General features: G+C 42.5%; 1 protein-coding gene across 1 annotated transcript in view; it reads left to right on the forward strand.

Annotated features, from left to right (window-relative positions):
- The window catches only part of alk (ALK receptor tyrosine kinase), a 711,395-nt gene that overhangs the window by 296,083 nt on the left and 391,181 nt on the right, over positions 1–24,131 (forward strand). The window contains exon 3 of the mRNA XM_063006743.1: positions 16,242–16,331. Within this exon, the coding sequence (XP_062862813.1) occupies positions 16,242–16,331 (90 nt within the window). The remainder of the gene's footprint in view (positions 1–16,241; positions 16,332–24,131) is intronic.

Below are 24,131 nucleotides of genomic sequence, written 5' to 3' on the forward strand. Positions count from 1 at the left end.
TGGTCAGGACCACCACAGAGCAGGTATTATTCAGGTGGTGGATCATTCTCAGAACTGCAGTTACAATGACACGATGGTGGTGTGTTAGTGTGTGTTGTGCTTGTATGAGTGGATCAGACACAGCAGCGCTGCTGGAGCTTTTAAATACAGTGTCCACTCACTGTCCACTCTATTAGACACTCCTACCTAGTTGGCCCACCTTGTAGACGTAAAGTCAGAGACGAACGCTCATCTATTGCCGATGCTTGAGTTGGTCATCTTTGAGATCTTCATCAGTTGTCACATGACGCTGCCCATGGGGTGCTGTTGGCTGGATATTTTTGGTTGGTGGACTATTCTCAGTCCAGCAGTGACAGTGAGGTGTTTAAAAACTCAATCAGCACTGCTGTGTCTGATCCACATAACAGCACAACACACACTAACACACCACCACCATGTAATTGTCACTGCAGTGCTGAGAATGATCCACCACCCAAATAATACCTGCTCTTTGGTGGCCCTGGGAGAGTCCTGACCATTGACGGACAGGGTGAAAACAGGTTAAAAAAGTATGAAGAGAAACCGATGGACTACAGTTAGAGCTACAAAGTGCTTTTATATGGTAAGTGGAGCTGATAAAATAAACAGTGTGTGTAGAAACAATGAGGTGGTCATAATTTTATGCCTAATCAGTGTATATAATATAAAGGAAGGACACTGAGGTGGTAGAAAGAATGAAGTGCGTGTCTGGACTTAGATTACATAGAGAAATCTAGCACACACGTGCAGAATACTAGCAAGCTGGATCTAGACTCCCGAGTCTGACTAAAATCAATGCTCTGCTTTGTGCTAAGGCAGTTCAGTTCTGCTGAAAGATCATTTTACTCCCTCCTTCGTCACTCGTAGGCATGAACGAGCATTTAATGATGTGCCACTAAGGGACGGGTAATCAATTAATTACAGGCTTAATGTATGTATCCACATCCCACCTTAATCAATATGCAGGGTGAAAGCTGCAGTGACATGTGAACTATTCTACAGGGGGGCTTTGGGAAAGATACCATGGTATGAAAATAAGGAAATACCCATTCATTCTGTGTGATTTTTCTTTTCTTGTCCTGTATAGGTGATGAAGGATTGCAGTGCAATATATTGGCATTGAAGCATTGCAATACACTACATGACTTTTGACATTTTTTATTATGCACAGAGATAACCCCAAACATACAGTCAACTCACAACTACTTTCCAGGGTCCAGCAAAATGATTTTGTAACCTTAGAAGTTGAAGCTGGTTTGCAGAATGCAGAAATCAGAATGGGCCAAAATTGAACCAGAACACTGCAATCTGATATGTGCTGTAATCACCAACAATAGCTTAGAAACAAATGTAATGCTAATGAAGTATATGTTTTCTCCTTGTGCCCTTATAAATAAATTAAAAGAATATTAGGTGATTCCTATTTCTGTAATGTGGTCTTTTTATTTCTTTCCTTAATTATTTCAATGAATGTCTTCATTGAATTATTTCACTGATGTCGAAACATTTTTTTTCACTTTGTTAAATGTCAAAAGTATCAACAAATAAGTCCTTTGAATATTTTATTAATAATAAAATACATTGTTTCACAAAATAGTAATAGTCCTAATGTACTGGAAGTGTATTAAATAAGAAAAGTAAGAGTGCTTAAATAGGGTTTTTTTTTTGTATTATTGTAGATAAACATAAATTTTGATCTCTCTGATGTAGCATTATATAACATAAATACTTGACTGAAGCTATTGTCACCTTATTATTATTATTATTTTTTTTTTTTTCCATTTGTATCAGGTAGTCTATTTACTTACATATTTATTGTATTAAAATTATGCATTTAATAATAATAACAACAATAATAATAATAAGTACTATTATTATTATTGTTATTATTGTTATACAAAAAACAACAAATTATACAAAACATACAAATTTTACAAAATAATAATAATGATAATAATAATAACAAAACTACTATTGTTATTATTATTATTATTTGTATTAAGTAGTCTATTTATTTACACATTAAATAATAACAATACTAATAATATTAATACTACTACTACTACTAATAATAATAATAATAATACTACTACTAATAATAATAATAAAAATAATAATAATAGTATTTGTTGTTTAGTTGTTTTGTTGTTATTGTTATTAATTATTATTATTATCATTATTAGAAGTAGTAGTAATGTCATGGTATCAAATGATTAGGTGATTACTAGCTTGTATCCAGAACAGGGTAATACAGCTGTGGTCCAACCTAATAGTGCTTGTAAGAGGTATCATTCTGCTGAGTCAAATTTAAGCGCCACACCTGCGTTTTTTTATTCTAGGGTATATTTGTAATATCTACAGTTTTAGCTCTGCTTTATATTTAAAAGTCAAACATGACAGGTTTTAAATTATTTATATTCTGTCAGAAAATATGAGACAAGAGTGATCAAACAATAACTCATTTCATTCAGTGATATTGATTTATAGTCAACATAGCTATTGTTCTCTGATTGTAGTAAATGTTTCCACAATGCGTGCTTGTTGCTGCTTATACAATATTATACCTTTATGGCATGTATTGCATAAGCCTTGACCTTTACTGTACTTGACCTTCTTCTTGTACTGTCTTATAACATACCTGTTAATAGATTGCTTAGTGGGCCTTGTTTACCACTGCTAATATTCATTTCTCTAATTTGCTGCCAGCAGCCTGGCTGGACTCTAAATGGACACAATTGTCCCCATGCCCATGTCTGAGAGAGGGATGACTGGATAGGAAGTCGCCTCCTTGCTGCTGCAACAGAGACTCCTGCTGTCTGCTCCAGCAACTTTGTCCCTCTGCAGATAGTCAGGGTGTCGTGTTGCATATGGGTTGCCATAATGCACAGTGAATTAAGCATATCTAAATAAAGTAATACGTTTAAATGGATAAAAGCAAACGAGGGGAGTCCAGCTTACTGATTGGTCAGCTGTTGAGTGGCCTCTGATCTTTTATCAACATCCAACTGTTGTATGCAAGGTTAATCCATCTAATTGGTGAAATGACCTGTTGGCTGACACATACACTATATTGCCAAAAGTATTCACCCACTCATCCAAATCATTGAATTCAGGTGTTCCAATCACTTCCACAGCACCTAGGCATACAGACTGCTTCTTCAAACATTAGTGAAATAATGGGTCACTCTCAGGAGCTCAGTGAATTCCAGTGTGGTATCGTGATAGGATGCCAACTGTGCAACAAGTACAGTTGTGAAATGTCCTACTAAATATTCCACAGTCAACTGTCAGTGGTATTATAACAAAGTGGAAGCGATTGGGAACGACAGCAACTCAGCCACTAAGTGTTGAGCCACGTAAAATGACAAAGCGGGGTCAGCGGATGCTGAGGCGCATAGTGCACAGAGGTCGCCAACCTTCTGCAGAGTCAATTGCTACAGACCTCCAAACTTCATGTGGCCTTCAGATTAGCTCAAGAACAGTGTGTAGAGAGCTTCATGGAATGGGTTTCCATGGCCGAGCAGCTGCATCTAAGCCTTACATCACCAAGTGCAATGCAAAGCGTCGGATGCAGTGGTGTAAAGCACATCGCCACTGGACTCTAGAGCAGTGGAGACGTGTTCTCTGGAGTGACGAATGACGCTTCTCAGTCTGGCAATCCGATGGATGAGTCTGGGTTTGGCGGTTGCCAGGAGAACGGTGCTTGTCAACTGTGGGGTTGTTTTTCAGGAGTTGGGCTCGGCCCCTTAGTTCCAGTGAAAGGAACTCTTAATGCTTCAGCTTACCAATAGATTTTGGACAATTTCATGCTCCCAACTTTGTGGAAACAGTTTGGGGATGCCTTCCAGCAGAAAGCCTTCCAGAAGAGTTGAAGCTGTTATAGCTGCAAAAGGTGGACCAACATCATATTAAACCCTATGGATTAAGAATGTGATGTCACTCAAGTTAATATGTGTGTGAAGGCAGACGAGCGAGTACTTTTGGCAATATAGTGTATTAATCAGGTTTCTAGACTGTTTTTAAAGAACATCTACCATCCCTTGGCTTCTGCATCTATCAACTCACTGGCATCTTTGGGATACTTAAATATCTGATGGATATCCAACAAAACAACTCTTGGTCCAACTCCCTCCAACTTTATCACTGGTAACACCTTTATTTCGGTATCACTGAACCACTGTTAAATTGCAGCACTACATCATGTCCCATCAAACACGTCTTCTCCCTCCACATGGCCGGGTTATATATCAAGCGCTTGTTATTTGTGTCATTATTTTTTGAACCAGTGAAACGCTCGCTGCTGGGGCTGGGGGGTCTGAGATTGGAGCTCTGAGGTGGTACAGGGTGTTGAGGAAAAAGTCGACAAAAGCCTCATTGATCAGATGATGGAGTGTCGGTGCCTTTTTTTCTTTTTCTTTTTTCTTTTTGTTCAGCCGCGGGCTGCTGTGTGATGAGTGGAAAACAGCTGTCCAGCACAAATGGGAGAAAAAAAGGCACCAGATGATAAAAGTCTAGGAAAAAGCTTTTGAACTGGATTTTTGGAGGTCATGATCACTAACACCTTTGCCTTAATTTTAGTGAAAGCATCTTCTTACCTGGCACCCCCTGAAAGCACTGAATGGAGATGGATGGGGCAGCCGTGGGTGTGTCTATTTCTTAGTGAGGCTTGTTTACCACTACCTAGATTTAGTTATCTAATTTGCTACCAGACTGGCCAGACGCTATATGGACAAGATTGTCCCTATGCCCATGTCTGAAAGAGGGACGACTAGATAGGAAGTCGCCTCCTTCTGAGGCTTCAGCAACTTTGTCCTTCTGCAGATAGTAAGGGTGTCATGCTACACACGGGTTGCCATATAGGATATAAGGATATAAGCAAAGGGGAAAAGTCCAGCTTACTGATTGGTCAGCTGTTGGGCGGCGTCTGAGCTTTTATCACCATTCAATTGCTGTATACAAGGTTAATCCATCTATTTGGTAAAATGACCAGATGGGGCAGCACAGTGGCTAAGTGGGTAGCACTGTCGCCACAGAAAGAAGGTCCTGGGTTCGATCCCCAGGTGGGGCGGTCTGGGTCATTTCTGTGTGGTGTTACCCCCGGGTGCTCTGGTTTCCTCCCACAGTCCAAAGACATGCACGTGAGGTGAATTGGAGATACAAAATTTTTTAGGTCATGATCTCGAACACCTTCGCCTTACTTTTAGTGAAAGCATCTCCTTACCTGGCACCCCCTGAAAGCACCGAATGGAGATGGATGGGGCAGCCGTGGGTGTCTCTATGCATCGGCTTCACACCGCATTCAGGTTTAGTGCTTATGAAAGTCAAGCTGTGTTTACTATTGATCCTCATTTAATGCTCATTTATAATGATTAAAGAGTTTAAGCAATCCTCTATTCCTCTGAGACTCCAATGCACTGGCACACTCTCAGTTCATTACTCTCAGAGGAAATGGAATGACCCTTGGCAGGCCCTAATGCACTAACCCGTCCAACTGCGAGTCTGGTCCCGTTAACATACTAAAGCTCCAATCTGGCTTCTCATTAAGCTAGAAAGATCGAGCAGAGTCTGTGTGCACTACAAGTAATCTGTGTCACTGTGATGTAGTCGAATCCATGTTTCATAACTTTGCGGGAAGCCTGGATGGAGCCCGGGCTGCGAGGTGTTGTCGTTATTTTATGGAATATTAAGATTTATAGAAAGAAATTCTGTCGGGAAAGCTTTAAGGCTGTATTAGCCCATCAATCAAGGCTGATTTATTCCCATTTACTACATGGTAATTTAAGCTTTAGTGAAATATTTCAGTGGCATGAAATCTCAATTATGAATGCCAGAGTTTTAGTAAATTAAGACATTCTAAATCGATTCATTGAATTGCTGTTGGGACAAAGTTTTAAATCAAAGAGCATGTTATTAAGGGTTTGTTTGGCTTGTAGCAGTGCATTTTAAAGTCTGTGCCAAGACACCCCGGAGTACTGTGACGTTTGTGTGTGAGTGCTGCAAAATCAGTAGTGGATTAAAGTTCTCTTAATAGCTTCAGTTGTTTTGTAAATTTCTTCTAAATCAATATAAAAGGTGGCGCGGTGGCTTAGTGGGTAGCATGTTCTACCCGTAACTGCGTAGGTTTCCTCCAAGAACTCCAGTTTTCTCCCACAGTCCAAGGACATGCAGGTGAGGTGTATTGGAGATACAAAATTGTCCATGACTGTGTTTGACGTTAAAGACTTGACTTGATGAATCTTGTGTAATGAGTAACTACCGTTTCTGTGATCAATGTAACCAGGGTGTGTTAAACAAATATATATATATATATATATATATATATATATACAGTACAGGCCAAAAGTTTGGACACACCTTCTCATTCCTGTGGTTTTTCTTAATTTTTTTTTAATTTTCTACATTGTAGATTAATACTAAAGACATCCAAACTATGAAGGAACACGTATGGAATTATGTAGTAAACATTTTAGATTCTTTAAAGTAGCCATCTTTTGCTTTAATGACAGATTTGCACACTCTTTGAAATTTTCTCAACCAGCTTTATTAGGTTTCCACCTGGAATGGTTTTCAATGAATGTTTGTGCCTTGTCTAGAGTGAATTTTTGGAATTTGTTGCTTTTTTAATGTGTTTGAGACCATCAGTTGGGTTGTGCAGAGGTAGAGTTGGTCAAATATAAAACATATTCTGGTTTAACACTTTTTGGTTCACTACATAATTCTTCATAGTTTGTATGTCTTCAGTATTAATCTATAATGTAGAAAATAAAAATAATCAAGAAAAAACATTGAAGAGAAGGTGTGTCCAAACTTTTGGCTGGTGTGTCCAAACTTTTGGCCTGTACTGTATATATATATATATATATATATATATATATATATATATATATATATATATATATATATATATATATATATATATATATATATATATATATATATATATACAATATATATATATATATATATATATATATATATATATATATATATATATATATATATATATATATATTAGGGCTGTCAAACGAAATTTTTAATCGCGATTAATCTCAGAATTTAATATAGTTAATCGCGATTAATCGCATTTTTTAAAAAAAAAGAAGAAAACAAGGATTTTTAAGTGAAATGTTACTGTTAAAATGGTGAACACGTTTTATGCTAAATGTACTGATGTTAAAAACTGCTGGGACAAGAGAAAACTGTAATTCACTCACATACTAGGCAGAAATACTATCCAGCAGAGACCCCTGACTTCGTATACAGGTCCTTCTCAAAAAATTAGCATATTGTGATAAAGTTCATTATTTTCCATAATGTAATGATAAAAATTAAACTTTCATATATTTTAGATTCATTGCACACCAACTGAAATATTTCAGGTCTTTTATTGTTTTAATACTGATGATTTTGGCATACAGCTCATGAAAACCCAAAATTCCTATCTCAAAAAATTAGCATATCATGAAAAGGTTCTCTAAACGAGCTATTAACCTAATCATCTGAATCAACGAATTAACTCTAAACACCTGCAAAAGATTCCTGAGGCTTTTAAAAACTCCCAGCCTGGTTCATTACTCAAAACTGCAATCATGGGTAAGACTGCCGACCTGACTGCTGTCCAGAAGGCCATCATTGACACCCTCAAGCAAGAGGGTAAGACACAGAATGAAATTTCTGAACGAATAGGCTGTTCCCAGAGTGCTGTATCAAGGCACCTCAGTGGGAAGTCTGTGGGAAGGAAAAAGTGTGGCAGAAAACGCTGCACAACGAGAAGAGGTGACCGGACCCTGAGGAAGATTGTGGAGAAGGGCCGATTCCAGACCTTGGGGGACCTGCGGAAGCAGTGGACTGAGTCTGGAGTAGAAACATCCAGAGCCACCGTGCACAGGCATGTGCAGGAAATGGGCTACAGGTACCTCATTCCCCAGGTCAAGCCACTTTTGAACCAGAAACAGCAGCACTGGACTGTTGCTCAGTGGTCCAAAGTACTGTTTTCGGATGAAAGCAAATTTTGCATGTCATTCGGAAATCAAGGTGCCAGAGTCTGGAGGAAGACTGGGGAGAAGGAAATGCCAAAATGCCTGAAGTCCAGTGTCAAGTACCCACAGTCAGTGATGGTCTGGGGTGCCATGTCAGCTGCTAGTGTTGGTCCACTGTGTTTTATCAAGGGCAGGGTCAATGCAGCTAGCTATCAGGAGATTTTGGAGCACTTCATGCTTCCATCTGCTGAAAAGCTTTATGGAGATGAAGATTTCATTTTTCAGCACGACCTGGCACCTGCTCACAGTGCCAAAACCACTGGTGAATGGTTTACTGACCATGGTATTACTGTGCTCAATTGGCCTGCCAACTCTCCTGACCTGAACCCCATAGAGAATCTGTGGGATATTGTGAAGAGAAAGTTGAGAGACACAAGACCCAACACTCTGGATGAGCTTAAGGCCGCTATCGAAGCATCCTGGGCCTCCATAACACCTCAGCAGTGCCACAGGCTGATTGCCTCCATGCCACGCCGCATTGAAGCAGTCATTTCTGCAAAAGGATTCCCGACCAAGTATTGAGTGCATAACTGAACATAATTATTTGAAGGTTGACTTTTTTTGTATTAAAAACACTTTTCTTTTATTGGTCGGATGAAATATGCTAATTTTTTGAGATAGGAATTTTGGGTTTTCATGAGCTGTATGCCAAAATCATCAGTATTAAAACAATAAAAGACCTGAAATATTTCAGTTGGTGTGCAATGAATCTAAAATATATGAAAGTTTAATTTTTATCATTACATTATGGAAAATAATGAACTTTATCACAATATGCTAATTTTTTGAGAAGGACCTGTATATGTCAGATTGTAGGTTAGAATTTCTCCAAATATTGTAGATCAGCGGTGCTTTAGGTGGGATAAGGCGTAGTTATTGTAACAGACTTTTCTGTGCTTGTATCGTGACATTTGATGGACGTTTCTACACGAAGTGAGTGTGTTTTGACCCCTTGGGTTTTCCATAGTTCATGGACTAGCATGCTTGGCTAACGCGATGACTCCAGCTGTCCGGTACCGTAACAGAAAAAGTAATAAAAGTTTTCTGCTCCCGACAACTTGTGAATATACTGTGTATTTATTTCTTTATTAAGCAAGTGCATCACTACACGCTTGGTTACATTATGATAACAAACCGCAAGTGAAAAACGCTGGTAAGTCTCAACATGAACTACGGATGACTCGTAGGACCAAATATAATTTGCGTTAATGGCACTATTTTTTTTAATCGCGTTAAATTGAGATTGCGTTAATGCGTTATTATCGCGTTAACTTCGACAGCCCTAATATATACAGGGGTTGGACAAAATAACTGAAACACCTGGTTTTAGACCACAATAATTTATTAGTATGGTGTAGGGCCTCCTTTTGCGGCCAATACAGCGTCAATTCGTCTTGGAAATGACATATACAAGTCCTGCACAGTGGTCAGAGGGATTTTAAGCCATTCTTCTTGCAGGATAGTGGCCAGGTCACTACGTGATGCTGGTGGAGGAAAACGTTTCCTGACTCGCTTCTCCAAAACACCCCAAAGTGGCTCAATAATATTTAGATCTGGTGACTGTGCAGGCCATGGGAGATGTTCAACTTCACTTTCATGTTCATCAAACCAATCTTTCACCAGTCTTGCTGTGTGTATTGGTGCATTGTCATCCTGATACACGGCACCGCCATTGGATGCACATGGTCCTCCAGAATGGTTCGGTAGTCCTTGGCAGTGACGTGCCCATCTAGCACAAGTATTGGGCCAAGGGAATGCCATGATATGGCAGCCCAAACCATCACTGATCCACCCCCATGCTTCACTCTGGGCATGCAACAGTCTGGGTGGTACGCTTCTTTGGGGCTTCTCCACACCGTAACTCTCCCGGATGTGGGGAAAACAGTAAAGGTGGACTCATCAGAGAACAATACATGTTTCACATTGTCCACAGCCCAAGATTTGCGCTCCTTGCACCATTGAAACCGACGTTTGGCATTGGCACGAGTGACCAAAGGTTTGGCTATAGCAGCCCGGCCGTGTATATTGACCCTGTGGAGCTCCCGACGGACAGTTCTGGTGGAAACAGGAGAGTTGAGGTGCACATTTAATTCTGCCGTGATTTGGGCAGCCGTGGTTTTATGTTTTTTGGATACAATCCGGGTTAGCACTCGAACATCCCTTTCAGACAGCTTCCTCTTGCGTCCACAGTTAATCCTGTTGGATGTGGTTTGTCCTTGTTGGTGGTATGCTGACATTACCCTGGATACCGTGGCTCTTGATACATCACAAAGACTTGCTGTCTTGGTCACAGATGCGCCAGCAAGACGTGCACCAACAATTTGTCCTCTTTTGAACTCTGGTATGTCACCCATAATGTTGTGTGCATTGCAATATTTTGAGCAAAACTGTGCTCTTACCCTGCTAATTGAACCTTCACACTCTGCTCTTACTGGTGCAATGTGCAATTATTGAAGATTGGCCACCAGACTGGTCCAATTTAGCCATGAAACCTCCCACACTAAAATGACAGGTGTTTCAGTTATTTTGTCCAACCCCTGTATATATATATATATATATATATATATATATATATATATATATATATATATATATACAGTGTATCACAAAAGTCAGTACACCCCTCACATTTCTGCAAATATTTCATTATATCTTTTCATGGGACAACACTATAGACATGAAACTTGGATATAACTTAGAGTAGTCAGTGTACAGCTTGTATAGCAGTGTAGATTTACTGTCTTCTGAAAATAACTCAACACACAGCCATTAATGTCTAAATAGCTGGCAACATAAGTGAGTACACCCCACAGTGAACATGTCCAAATTGTGCCCAAATGTGCCGTTGTCCCTCCCTGGTGTCATGTGTCAAGGTCCCAGGTGTAAATGGGGAGCAGGGCTGTTAAATTTGGTGTTTTGGGTACAATTCTCTCATACTGGCCACTGGATATTCAACATGGCACCTCATGGCAAAGAACTCTCTGAGGATGTGAGAAATAGAATTGTTGCTCTCCACAAAGATGGCCTGGGCTATAAGAAGATTGCTAACACCCTGAAACTGAGCTACAGCATGGTGGCCAAGGTCATACAGCGGTTTTCCAGGACAGTTTCCACTCGGAACAGGCTTCGCCAGGGTCGACCAAAGAAGTTGAGTCCACGTGTTCGGCGTCATATCCAGAGGTTGGCTTTAAAAAATAGACACATTAGTGCTGCCAGCATTGCTGCAGAGGTTGAAGATGTGGGAGGTCAGCCTGTCAGTGCTCAGACCATACGCCGCACACTGCATCAACTCGGTCTGCATGGTCGTCATCCCAGAAGGAAGCTGACGCACAAGAAAGCCCGCAAACAGTTTGCTGAAGACAAGCAGTCCAAGAACATGGATTACTGGAATGCCCTGTGGTCTGACGAGACCAAGATAAACTTGTTTGGCTCAGATGGTGTCCAGCATGTGTGGCGGCGCCCTGGTGAGAAGTACCAAGACAACTGTATCTTGCCTACAGTCAAGCATAATGGTGGTAGCATCATGGTCTTGGGCTGCATGAGTGTTGCTGGCACTGGGGAGCTGCAGTTCATTAAGGGAAACATGAATTCCAACATGTACTGTGACATTCTGAAACAGAGCATGATCCCCTCCCTTCAAAAACTGATGGCAGTTTTCCAACAGGATAACGACCCCAAACACAACCTCCAAGATGACAACTGCCTTGCTGAGGAAGCTGAAGGTAAAGGTGATGGACTAAACCCAATTGAGCACCTGTGGCGCATCCTCAAGTGGAAGGTGGAGGAGTTCAAGGTGTCTAACATCCACCAGCTCCGTGATGTCATCATGGAGGAGTGGAAGAGGATTCCAGTAGCAACCTGTGCAGCTCTGGTGAATTCCATGCCCAGGAGGGTTAAGGCAGTGCTGGATAATAATGGTGGTCACACAAAATATTGACACTTTGGGCACAATTTGGACATGTTCACTGTGGGGTGTACTCACTTATGTTGCCAGCTATTTAGACATTAATGGCTGTGTGTTGAGTTATTTTCAGAGGACAGTAAATCTACACTGCTATACAAGTTGTACACTGACTACTCTAAGTTATATCCAAGTTTTATTTCTATAGTGTTGTCCCATGAAAAGATATAACAAAATATTTGCAGAAATTTGAGAGGTGTACTCACTTTTGTGATACACTGTGTGTATATATATATATATAATATATAAAATAACTGAAACACCTGGTTTTAGACCACAATAATTTATTAGTATGGTGTAGGGCCTCCTTTTGCGGCCAATACAGCGTCAATTCGTCTTGGAAATGACATATACAAGTCCTGCACAGTGGTCAGAGGGATTTTAAGCCATTCTTCTTGCAGGATAGTGGCCAGGTCACTACGTGATGCTGGTGGAGGAAAACGTTTCCTGACTCGCTTCTCCAAAACACCCCAAAGTGGCTCAATAATATTTAGATCTGGTGACTGTGCAGGCCATGGGAGATGTTCAACTTCACTTTCATGTTCATCAAACCAATCTTTCATCAGTCTTGCTGTGTGTATTGGTGCATTGTCATCCTGATACACGGCACCGCCATTGGATGCACATGGTCCTCCAGAATGGTTCGGTAGTCCTTGGCAGTGACGTGCCCATCTAGCACAAGTATTGGGCCAAGGGAATGCCATGATATGGCAGCCCAAACCATCACTGATCCACCCCCATGCTTCACTCTGGGCATGCAACAGTCTGGGTGGTACGCTTCTTTGGGGCTTCTCCACACCGTAACTCTCCCGGATGTGGGGAAAACAGTAAAGGTGGACTCATCAGAGAACAATACATGTTTCACATTGTCCACAGCCCAAGATTTGCGCTCCTTGCACCATTGAAACCGACGTTTGGCATTGGCACGAGTGACCAAAGGTTTGGCTATAGCAGCCCGGCCGTGTATATTGACCCTGTGGAGCTCCCGACGGACAGTTCTGGTGGAAACAGGAGAGTTGAGGTGCACATTTAATTCTGCCGTGATTTGGGCAGCCGTGGTTTTATGTTTTTTGGATACAATCCGGGTTAGCACTCGAACATCCCTTTCAGACAGCTTCCTCTTGCGTCCACAGTTAATCCTGTTGGATGTGGTTTGTCCTTGTTGGTGGTATGCTGACATTACCCTGGATACCGTGGCTCTTGATACATCACAAAGACTTGCTGTCTTGGTCACAGATGCGCCAGCAAGACGTGCACCAACAATTTGTCCTCTTTTGAACTCTGGTATGTCACCCATAATGTTGTGTGCATTGCAATATTTTGAGCAAAACTGTGCTCTTACCCTGCTAATTGAACCTTCACACTCTGCTCTTACTGGTGCAATGTGCAATTATTGAAGATTGGCCACCAGACTGGTCCAATTTAGCCATGAAACCTCCCACACTAAAATGACAGGTGTTTCAGTTATTTTGTCCAACCCCTGTATATATATATATATATATATATATATATATATATATATATATATATATATATATATATACAGTGTATCACAAAAGTCAGTACACCCCTCACATTTCTGCAAATATTTCATTATATCTTTTCATGGGACAACACTATAGACATGAAACTTGGATATAACTTAGAGTAGTCAGTGTACAGCTTGTATAGCAGTGTAGATTTACTGTCTTCTGAAAATAACTCAACACACAGCCATTAATGTCTAAATAGCTGGCAACATAAGTGAGTACACCCCACAGTGAACATGTCCAAATTGTGCCCAAATGTGCCGTTGTCCCTCCCTGGTGTCATGTGTCAAGGTCCCAGGTGTAAATGGGGAGCAGGGCTGTTAAATTTGGTGTTTTGGGTACAATTCTCTCATACTGGCCACTGGATATTCAACATGGCACCTCATGGCAAAGAACTCTCTGAGGATGTGAGAAATAGAATTGTTGCTCTCCACAAAGATGGCCTGGGCTATAAGAAGATTGCTAACACCCTGAAACTGAGCTACAGCATGGTGGCCAAGGTCATACAGCGGTTTTCCAGGACAGTTTCCACTCGGAACAGGCTTCGCCAGGGTCGACCAAAGAAGTTGAGTCCACGTGTTCGGCGTCATATCCAGAGGTTGGCTTTAAAAAATAGACACATTAGTGCTGCCAGCATTGCTGCAGAGGTTGAAGATGTGGGAGGTCAGCCTGTCAGTGCTCAGACCATACGCCGCACACTGCATCAACTCGGTCTGCATGGTCGTCATCCCAGAAGGAAGCTGACGCACAAGAAAGCCCGCAAACAGTTTGCTGAAGACAAGCAGTCCAAGAACATGGATTACTGGAATGCCCTGTGGTCTGACGAGACCAAGATAAACTTGTTTGGCTCAGATGGTGTCCAGCATGTGTGGCGGCGCCCTGGTGAGAAGTACCAAGACAACTGTATCTTGCCTACAGTCAAGCATAATGGTGGTAGCATCATGGTCTTGGGCTGCATGAGTGTTGCTGGCACTGGGGAGCTGCAGTTCATTAAGGGAAACATGAATTCCAACATGTACTGTGACATTCTGAAACAGAGCATGATCCCCTCCCTTCAAAAACTGATGGCAGTTTTCCAACAGGATAACGACCCCAAACACAACCTCCAAGATGACAACTGCCTTGCTGAGGAAGCTGAAGGTAAAGGTGATGGACTAAACCCAATTGAGCACCTGTGGCGCATCCTCAAGTGGAAGGTGGAGGAGTTCAAGGTGTCTAACATCCACCAGCTCCGTGATGTCATCATGGAGGAGTGGAAGAGGATTCCAGTAGCAACCTGTGCAGCTCTGGTGAATTCCATGCCCAGGAGGGTTAAGGCAGTGCTGGATAATAATGGTGGTCACACAAAATATTGACACTTTGGGCACAATTTGGACATGTTCACTGTGGGGTGTACTCACTTATGTTGCCAGCCATTTAGACATTAATGGCTGTGTGTTGAGTTATTTTCAGAAGACAGTAAATCTACACTGCTATACAAGTTGTACACTGACTACTCTAAGTTATATCCAAGTTTTATTTCTATAGTGTTGTCCCATGAAAAGATATAATAAAATATTTGCAGAAATGTGAGGGGTGTACTCACTTTTGTGATACACTGTATATATACACATATATACATACACTTTTTACGCAGTGGTCAGTATCTATCCAAGGAAGGAACAGTGGTAAACCGGCGACAGGGTCATGGGCGGCCAAGGCTCATTGATGCACGTGGGGAGCAAAGCTTGACCCGTGTGGTCCGATCCAACAGACGAGCTACTGTGGCTGAAGACGTTAATGCTGGTCCTGATAGAAAGGTGTCAGAATACACAGTGCATCACAGTTTGTTGCGTATGGGGCTGCATAGCCACAGACCAGTCAGGGTGTCCATGCTGACCCCTGTCCACCACCGAAAGCGCCAACAATGGGCACGTGAGCTTTGGAACCGGGTGCGCGTGCGTCACTTACCTGGAGAACACATGGCACCAGGATGCACTATGGGAAGAAGGCAAGCCGGCAGAGGCAGTGTGATGCTTTGGGCAATGTTCTGCTGGGAAACCTTGGCTCCTGTCATCCATGTGGATGTTACTTTGACCTGTACCACCTACCTAAGCATTGTTGCAGACCATGTACTCCCTTTTATGTAAACGGTATTCCCTGATGGCTGTGGCCTCTTTCAGCAGGATAATGCACCCTGCCACAAAGCAAAAATGGTTCAGGAATGGTTTAAGGAGCACAACAACGAGTTTGAGGTGTTGACTTGGCCCCCAAATTCCCCAGATCTCAATCCAGTCGAGCATCTGTGGGATGTGCTGGACAAACAAGTCCAGTCCGTGGAGGCCACACATAACTTACAGGAGTTAAAGGATCTGCTGCTAACATCTTGGTGCCGGATACCACAGCACACCTTTAGGGGTCTAGTGAAGGAGTCCATGCCTTGATGGGTCAGGGGTGTTTTGGCAGCAAAAGGGGGACCAAGACAATATTAGGAAGGTGGTCATAATGTTATGCCTGAAGTAACAACTGTTTATTTTTTGTGTTGTTGGTGTAATGACTATGTACTTTCAGGATGAAGTTGTTATTAAGACATTTTTCTTTGATAAAATGCTTATCGAAAGTGCTTCGTTACAGTTATAATAATTCAAGGTTTTTGACAGCGCACATCTTTTTTGTTTGCTTGTTTTTCAGACTCAGCTTTGACCAGTAAATCAGTAAATACTGACGCTTCACTCCGCTACTGGAACTTTTCCTGGATAGCAGAAGACGTGCTTGGTTTCCCAAAGGACGAAGCATCGAGTGCAGGTACGTCACCTACCTTCAAAAGTCCTCTCAGCCTCTTATTCATAGAAAAGGAAAGCTCTTTACAGGCTGTGACATGAGCCAGCAGCTCCTTGTCAGCACGTATATGGATCTTTGTCTCGTAGATAACTCGCTCTCACAGCTTCAGGCTGACTAAGGTGGAATGTGAGGATTCTGTTTTGAAAAGGCAGAGGAAATCTGAAATGATAATCATATTACACAAACTGATACAAAACCTATTTTGTAGTGTTGCCTTTCACTGCATATTTCTGCTCATACTCCATGCATAGTTAGATTTTTCATCATAATTTTTACCTGTGCTTTGTATTGAAATGAATTTCTATGCACATTTTGCATTCAGTTCTTAGCTGCCCGTGTTAAAAATGTGCGGTTGTATATTGAATTGCTGCTGATAAAATGTAAACCAAACATAATAAATAATCAACACACCATTAAACCATATCCAATTACCTAGTTGTCTGTCTATCTATTTCCTCGGGCATCACGATGGCTAAGTGGGTAGCACTGTCGCCTCACAGCACGAAGGACCTGGGTTCGATCCCCAGGTCGGGCGGTCTGGGTCCTTTCTGTGTGGAGTTTGCATGTTCACCCCGTGTCTGCGTGGGTTTACTCCGGGTGCTCCGGTTTCCTCCCACAGTCCAATGACATGCAATTGAAGTGAATTGGAGATGCAAAATTGTCCATGACATTAAACTTGTGAACTGATGAACCTTGTGTAACGATTAACTACCGTTTCTGTCATGAATGTAACCAAAGTGTGAAACATGATGTTAAAATCCTAATAAACAAACAAACAATCTATTTCCTCTGCTGCTCCCGTTAGGTGATCTGCATTATTGATTTGGCACAGTTTTTATGCCGGATGGCGGATCCTAACACAATCCTTCCTATTTATCCGGGCTTGGGACCGGCACTACAAGGTACCTATAGGACAATTCAGTGTGTCCAATTAGCCTGGCTGCATGTTTTTGGACTGTGGGAGGAAACCCAAGCAGACATGGGGAGAACATGCAAACTCTGCACAGAAAGGACCCGGACCGCCCCACCTGGGGATCGAACCCAGGACCTTCTTGCTGTGAGGCGACAGTGCTACCCACTTAGCCACTGTGCCGCCCATCCAATTACCTAGTTGTATTAGTCCTATGTTGTTGCAGATTCCAACCCTGACCAAAGAGGGTTGTACCTAACACACCCCCTTTTCGACACGTGTTGTAGCCCCCAGCCATTTTTTTTTTTTTACCTGCATAAGCCAGGTTATCCTATTTAGGGTCTCGATGGGCAGGAAACACTCCGGACAGGTCGCCAGTCCATCACAGGGCACACAAACACACACACACACATACACACACACATATATATATATATATATATATATATATATATATATATATATATATATATACTGTATATATATAATGCTGAAGCTAGGGACTCTTGTTGTTTACGAGTCATTTTTTTGCGAGTCACGAGTTGAGTCTGAGTCATTTAAAACGAGTCTGAGTCAAGTCTGAAGTCGCTGTGTGCGACTTACGTGCGACTCGGACTCGAGGCCCCATCTCTGGTCTGAATTTAGGTATCTGTGCAGGTCACTGGAGTTCATTTAAACCAAACTTGTCTTCATTTCTTTATAGACCAGGAAAGGACCTTCCCTCAGCTACTGCTAGAGTTGGAAGTTTGTAGTCGTAGGGGAATAGGGGTCCCAATACTTTTGTTAATATTAAGGCTGATCAAACATTCCTCAGGTATCTCAGACACAGATTATGTGATTGATTTTAAAGCCACCAGCGGCTCAGTCAGGTTTAATAGGTTAATTGACTTAAACCGATCAATCGCTTTGTTTTTGCTTCATTATGTGGAGTTTTAAACAATGGCCAGTTTTACACCAGAGGCTAAATTACTGATTTAGTGATCAGAAGGTCGCTGGCTGCTGTTGACACTGTTGGGCCCCTGAGCAATGCCCTCCAACCCACAAACTTCCACATGTAAAAGTGCTTATCAATAATTTTTAAAGAAACCGTTCCTTGAGGTCACATGTCCATGGCTGTGCAAACAGGTCAGTAAGTTCACATCAGCGTGAAGTGCAGAGGAAGTCGGCAGCAGGGCATGTGTGACCCTTGGTGATTTTTTTTCCAGTCAGCAAGCGCCGACATGAACTTTAAGAACAAGTAGACGTGTATGTTTGTCCTTCATTCACCAACACCTCTGTCATAGGTCAGGCTGCCTACTGATTTTCAGACGCATGACATGACAGGCCAGACACCCAGCTGCTTCTGAACAGCTGGAGTGGAACTGAATGAGGTATTCTTGGGCGTGAGTGACGCAGATCCCTAAGTTGGGTGTAATTGTGCTGCATTCTGGGATTAAACCACTGGTCAGTACGGGCATGTTCAATGCCTCCTGTTATTACTTACTAGCACGGTTCGGGCGGCACCGTAGCTTGGTGGGTAGCACTATTGCCTTACAGCAAAAAGGTCCTGGGTTCGATTCCCAGATGGAGCGGTTTGAATGTTCTCCCCGTGTCCAAAGACATGCAAGTGAGGTGAATTGGAGATGTCCATGTTTGACGTTAAATGCTTGAACTTGAATCTCTTTATACACAAAATTATGGACAGCATCTACAGAGGGTAAAATGTACTCTGTGGCCAATAGTATGTGGACACCTGACCATAAGCTTGTTGGAAATCTTGTTCCAAAACCATAGGCGTTATATAATGTGGAGTTGACCCCCTTTATGACTATAGCTGCTTAACACTATAGCAACAAAACTTACACTATATTGCCAAAAGTATTCACTCACCCATCCAAATCATTGAATTTAGGTGTTCCAATCACTTCCATGGCCACAGGTATATAAAACCAAGAACCTAGACATGCAGACTGATTCTACAAACATTTGTGAAAGAATGGGTCGCTATCAGGAGCTCAGTGAATTCCAGTGTGGTACCGTGATAGGATGCCACCTGTGCAACAAGTCCAGTCGTGAAATTTCCTTGCTACTAAGTATTCCACAGTCAACTGTCAGTGGTCGCCAACCTTCTGCAGAGTCAATCGCTACAGACCTCCAAACTTCATGTGGCCTTCAGATTAGCTCAAGAACAGTGTGTAGAGAGCTTCATGGAATGGGTTTCCATGGCCGAGCAGCTGCATCCAAGCGTAATGCAAGGTGTTGGATGCAGTGGTGTAAAGCACGCCACCACTGGACTCTAGAGCAGTGAAAACATGTTCTCTGAATCATGCTTCTCCATCTGGCAATCTGATGGACGAGTCTGGGTTTGGCGGTTGCCAGGTGAACAGTACTTGTCTGACTGTATTGTGCCAAGTGTAAAGTTTTGTGGAGGGGGGATTATGGTGTGGGGTTGTTTTTCAGGAGTTGGGCTCGGACAGTTTCATGCTCCTAACTTTGTGGGAACAGTTTGGGGATGGCCCCTTCCTGTTCCAACATGACTGCGCACCAGTGTACAAAGCAAGGTCCAAAAAAACATGGATGAGCGAGTTTGGTGTGGAAGAACTCGACTGGCCTGCACAGAGTCCTGACCTCAACCCGACGGAACACCTTTGGGATGAATTAGAGCGGAGACTGTGAGCCAGGCCTTCTCTTCCAACATCAGTGTCTGACCTTACAGATGCGCTTCTGGAAGAATGGTCAAAAACTCCCATAAACACACTCCTAAACCTTGTGGAAAGCCTTCCCAAAAGAGTTGAAGCTGTTATAGCTGCAAAGGGTGGGCCGACATCATATTAAACCCTATGGATTAAGAATGGGATGTAACTCAAGTTTATATGTGTGTGAAGGTAGACAAGCGAATACTGTTGGCAATATAGTGTACCTTACAAAACGTACCTTCATGGCAATCTGCTTGCCATGCTAAGTGACCTCAGCCTTCTATGTGGAGTAGGTCTTGAGCCCTCTGTGCTTGTTGGTGACCAGAGGTTGGCACATCAACAATGCTCTAGGAAATGCAACATATAAAGGCTAAATGCTAGTATTGAAAGTGCCAGCAGACTCCGACCATAATTCGAAGCAATGTACTCTCCCTCGATAACATCACAGCATGAATACAGAGACAACAGGCAGTTAACCTAGCATGCTTCAAGACCAGTACCATTATTCTGGTCTCCTGCCTCAGTGACTATTGTCCCACACTCACCCTAGTTATCATGAAGTGCTTTAAAAGACTAGTCATTAAGCACATGAAGACCAGCCTCACAACCTCACCGGACCCCATACGGTGTGCTTATGGCCCAAAATGCCACTTTTCATGGCTCTTTATCTTACCCTGAAACAATTATGGCCACTTAGCTTGGCTAACAGATTAGCTGGAAGGTAAGTTTTGTAAGGTAAGCTTGGTGATGTCCCTTCCAACAAGAGGAAGCACAGAGGGCTCATGGCCTGACACACAGCTGTTAATCCTTAAGACACAATGTTCTATTTAATTCATATAATGACACACAACATTGCATACAGTGGTCTCTCACATTGGGTGTGTCCGAAATCGCATACTTGAATATTCAAGGCAGTGCGCACTGCCCAGCCGGTAAAGCAGTAAGCTCTTTCAGTGGGGGGGTCACAAACTACATGATCTATCACCTGGAGAAATCACAGACAAGTCAAGCAGGGATTGTCTGTTCTGTTCTGCAGAGAGAGTTGGAGGTAAATAAATATATACAATATATACACCGACCAGGCATAACATTATGACCACTGAGAGGTGAAGTGAATAACACTGATTATAACATTAAAACCACCTCTTTGTTTCTACACACACTGTCCATGTTATCAGCTCCACTTACCATATAGATGCACTTTGTGGTTCTACAATTACTGACTGTAGTCCATCTATTTCTCTTCATGCTTTGCTAGCCTGTTTTCATGCTGTTCTTCAGTGGTCAGGACTCTCCCAGGACCAGAACAGAGCAGGTATTATTTGGGTAGTGAATCATTCTCAGCACTGCAGTGACACTGACATGGTGGTGGTGGTGTGTTAGTGTGTGTTGTGCTGGTATGAGTGCTGGAGTTTTTAAATACCTGGACTGACAATAGTCCATCAACCAAAAATATTCAGCCAACAGCGCCCCATGGGCAGCGTCCTGTGACCGCTGATAAAGGTCTAGAAGATGACCAACTCAAACAGCAGCAATAGATGAGCGATCGTCTCTGACTTTACATCTACGAGGTGGACCAACTAGGTAAGAGTGTCTAATAGAGTGGACAGTGAGTGGACACAATATTTAAGTACTCCAGCAGCGCTGCTGTGGCTGATCCACTCATACCAGCACAACACACACTAACACACCACCACCATGTCAGTGTCACTGCAGTGCTGAGAATCATCCACCACCTAAATAATACCTGCTTTATGGTGGTCCTGTGGGGGTCCTGACCATTGAAGAACAGGGTGAAAGCAGATTAAAAAAGTATGTAGAGAAATAGATGGACTACAGTCAGTAATTGTAGAACTACAAAGTGCTTCTATATGGTAAGTGGAGCTGATAAAATGGACAGTGAGTGTAGAAACAAGGAGATGGTCCAAAGGTGTTCTTAGGTGAGTTAAGTGGCTCTTTGAAGGGTCACCTGAGTTTCTTCACATCAGTCTTGTCAAATCATGTCTTTATTATTATTCATTGATTCATTGATTTGATTGATTGGTGCTACCATTCTGAGTTTGTCATTAACCCCCCTGACTCTATTGCAAAAGCATTTCACCTGTAATGGAGTATAAAAACCTTATACTCCTTGGAACTCGCCTTATTAAAATTACCTCTCGTCTTTGCAGGACCTGTTTTCAGAGGGCATGAGCGTTCATGAATGATGACCGTGACTATGGCTAGCTTGTATTGTGGCCCAGTGTCTTCTAAGCATCTGTTGCATGCTGACATTTGTCATGTCCAACCATAGGAAGCTTGGCTGGACACCACAAGAAGGAGCGCAATGTCTATGCACTCCAAATCAGGATTTCTCCTCTATGACACTAGAACTAATGCTCGTTTTTTTGGAAAGCTGCTATGATCATGTTCTGTCTGTAATATAAGGAAGGTGTGCCAACATACTGCAGTCTGACATCTGCTTAGGAGAGGAGAAGAAGCTGTAGGTGGTCCAGCCAGCAAGTCCTTGTTGTACAGTATGTGCTGTTGTTGACCTGGTTTAAGTAAAAATGAATTGGTGCTGGAGCCCATGCCAGCTTTTCAATGGGCTCAAGGCACACAATAACACCCTGGATGGGGCGCCAGTCCATCGCAGGGCAGACACACATACACACACCCATTCTCCTATTGGCCAATTCAGTGTCTCCAATTAACCTGCATGTTTTTGGACTGTGGGAGGAAACCGGTGCTCCCGGAGGAAACCCACGGAGACACAGGGAGAACATGCAAACTCCACACAGAAAGGACCCAGACCACCCTGTCTAGGGATCGAACCCAGGACCTTCTTGCTGTGAGGCGACAGTGCTACCCACCGAGCCACCCGTGTACAATATCCAGTACTGTAAACAACATAATTCTACCAGAACCCAATAATTAATTGATTGATTACTTTATTGATCCCTGAAAGGAATTTGCAGTGTTATAGCAGCAATTCACAAACAGCCCAAGCATCACACAAAAACATGTCAATGTAGTGCAAGGAAATAAAATAAAAAATAATATGTGATGTGATGCAAAAATAATATATTTAAATCTTAAAAAATGTAAAAGCATAAGAATATAAGAACAGCACACCAGAGCTGGGATTTCAAATACATCGTATCGAATCTCAGCTCTGCCTTCCGGCTGGGCTGGGCGGCTGCATTAACAGCAGTTGGCTGTTGTTCATAGGGTAGGACACGTTGGATAGGAACTCCTCATAACTGAGCGAATTAAGACCTCTGCTGGCTGGTTGATGGTGTCTGCACAGAGTCGAGGAATAATGCTGATCAAGGTGTGGCTCTCCATGCACAAAGCTGATCGGCCTATGCACACGCCTTGTGCAGGTGAAAAAATGCAGTCGGCTACTGCAAACGTGGCGGAGGGGGCATGTGACAGTCTCGCTCTCCTCAATTGGGGCGGGGGGTCAGCTCCAGTAGAGAGGAAGCATATAGCAATTGGGTAAAAATTGGACGTGGTGAAATTTCTATCCTGAACCTTCCATTTGATAGCCAAGAGCCATAACCACCACCACTGTCTCTAAAGTAAAAATATACAGTAATCCCTCCTCGATCGCGGGGGTTGCGTTCCAGAACCCTCCGCGAAAGGTGAAAATCCGCGAAGTAAAAACGTGTTTATATGGTTATTTTTATAACCCGATTCCATCGGCTTTAGCATTTAGCATCTTGTCATTAAAACCAATGGATTGAGGTAGCACAGCATGCTAAAGTCAAAATAACATCTCTCTTCATGTAACGATAACGGTTACATTTCCTGACAAGCCCGAACTTGCAAATAAAAACACTCGGTACAAATTTATACAAGTTAAAAATCAGTAATATTTGATTTACGTTTGAAAAGAACTCCATTCGTTTGTCCGTACCTTCAGCCATGTTTATTTTTCTGCGAGAGAGGAGCACCTGACCCGCAATGAATTCTGGGATTGTCTTGATCACTAGGGAAGCGTCGGATGCTCACTCGTTTTTGAGTGAAAATAACGTTGAAACGTTAAGAAGTGAGGATTTTAAGGCATCTAGGATTTGGAACGGCCTCCTAATCGGGAGCACGCACAGGATGACGTAAAATGAGTCTATGTAGAGAAAGCGCTAGCTTTTCAAACACACCCCTTGTCTGCAGAAATCCGTGAACCAGCGAAAAATC

This window comes from Trichomycterus rosablanca, chromosome 13 (assembly GCF_030014385.1).
Source record: "Trichomycterus rosablanca isolate fTriRos1 chromosome 13, fTriRos1.hap1, whole genome shotgun sequence".
Lineage (NCBI taxonomy): Eukaryota > Metazoa > Chordata > Actinopteri > Siluriformes > Trichomycteridae > Trichomycterus > Trichomycterus rosablanca.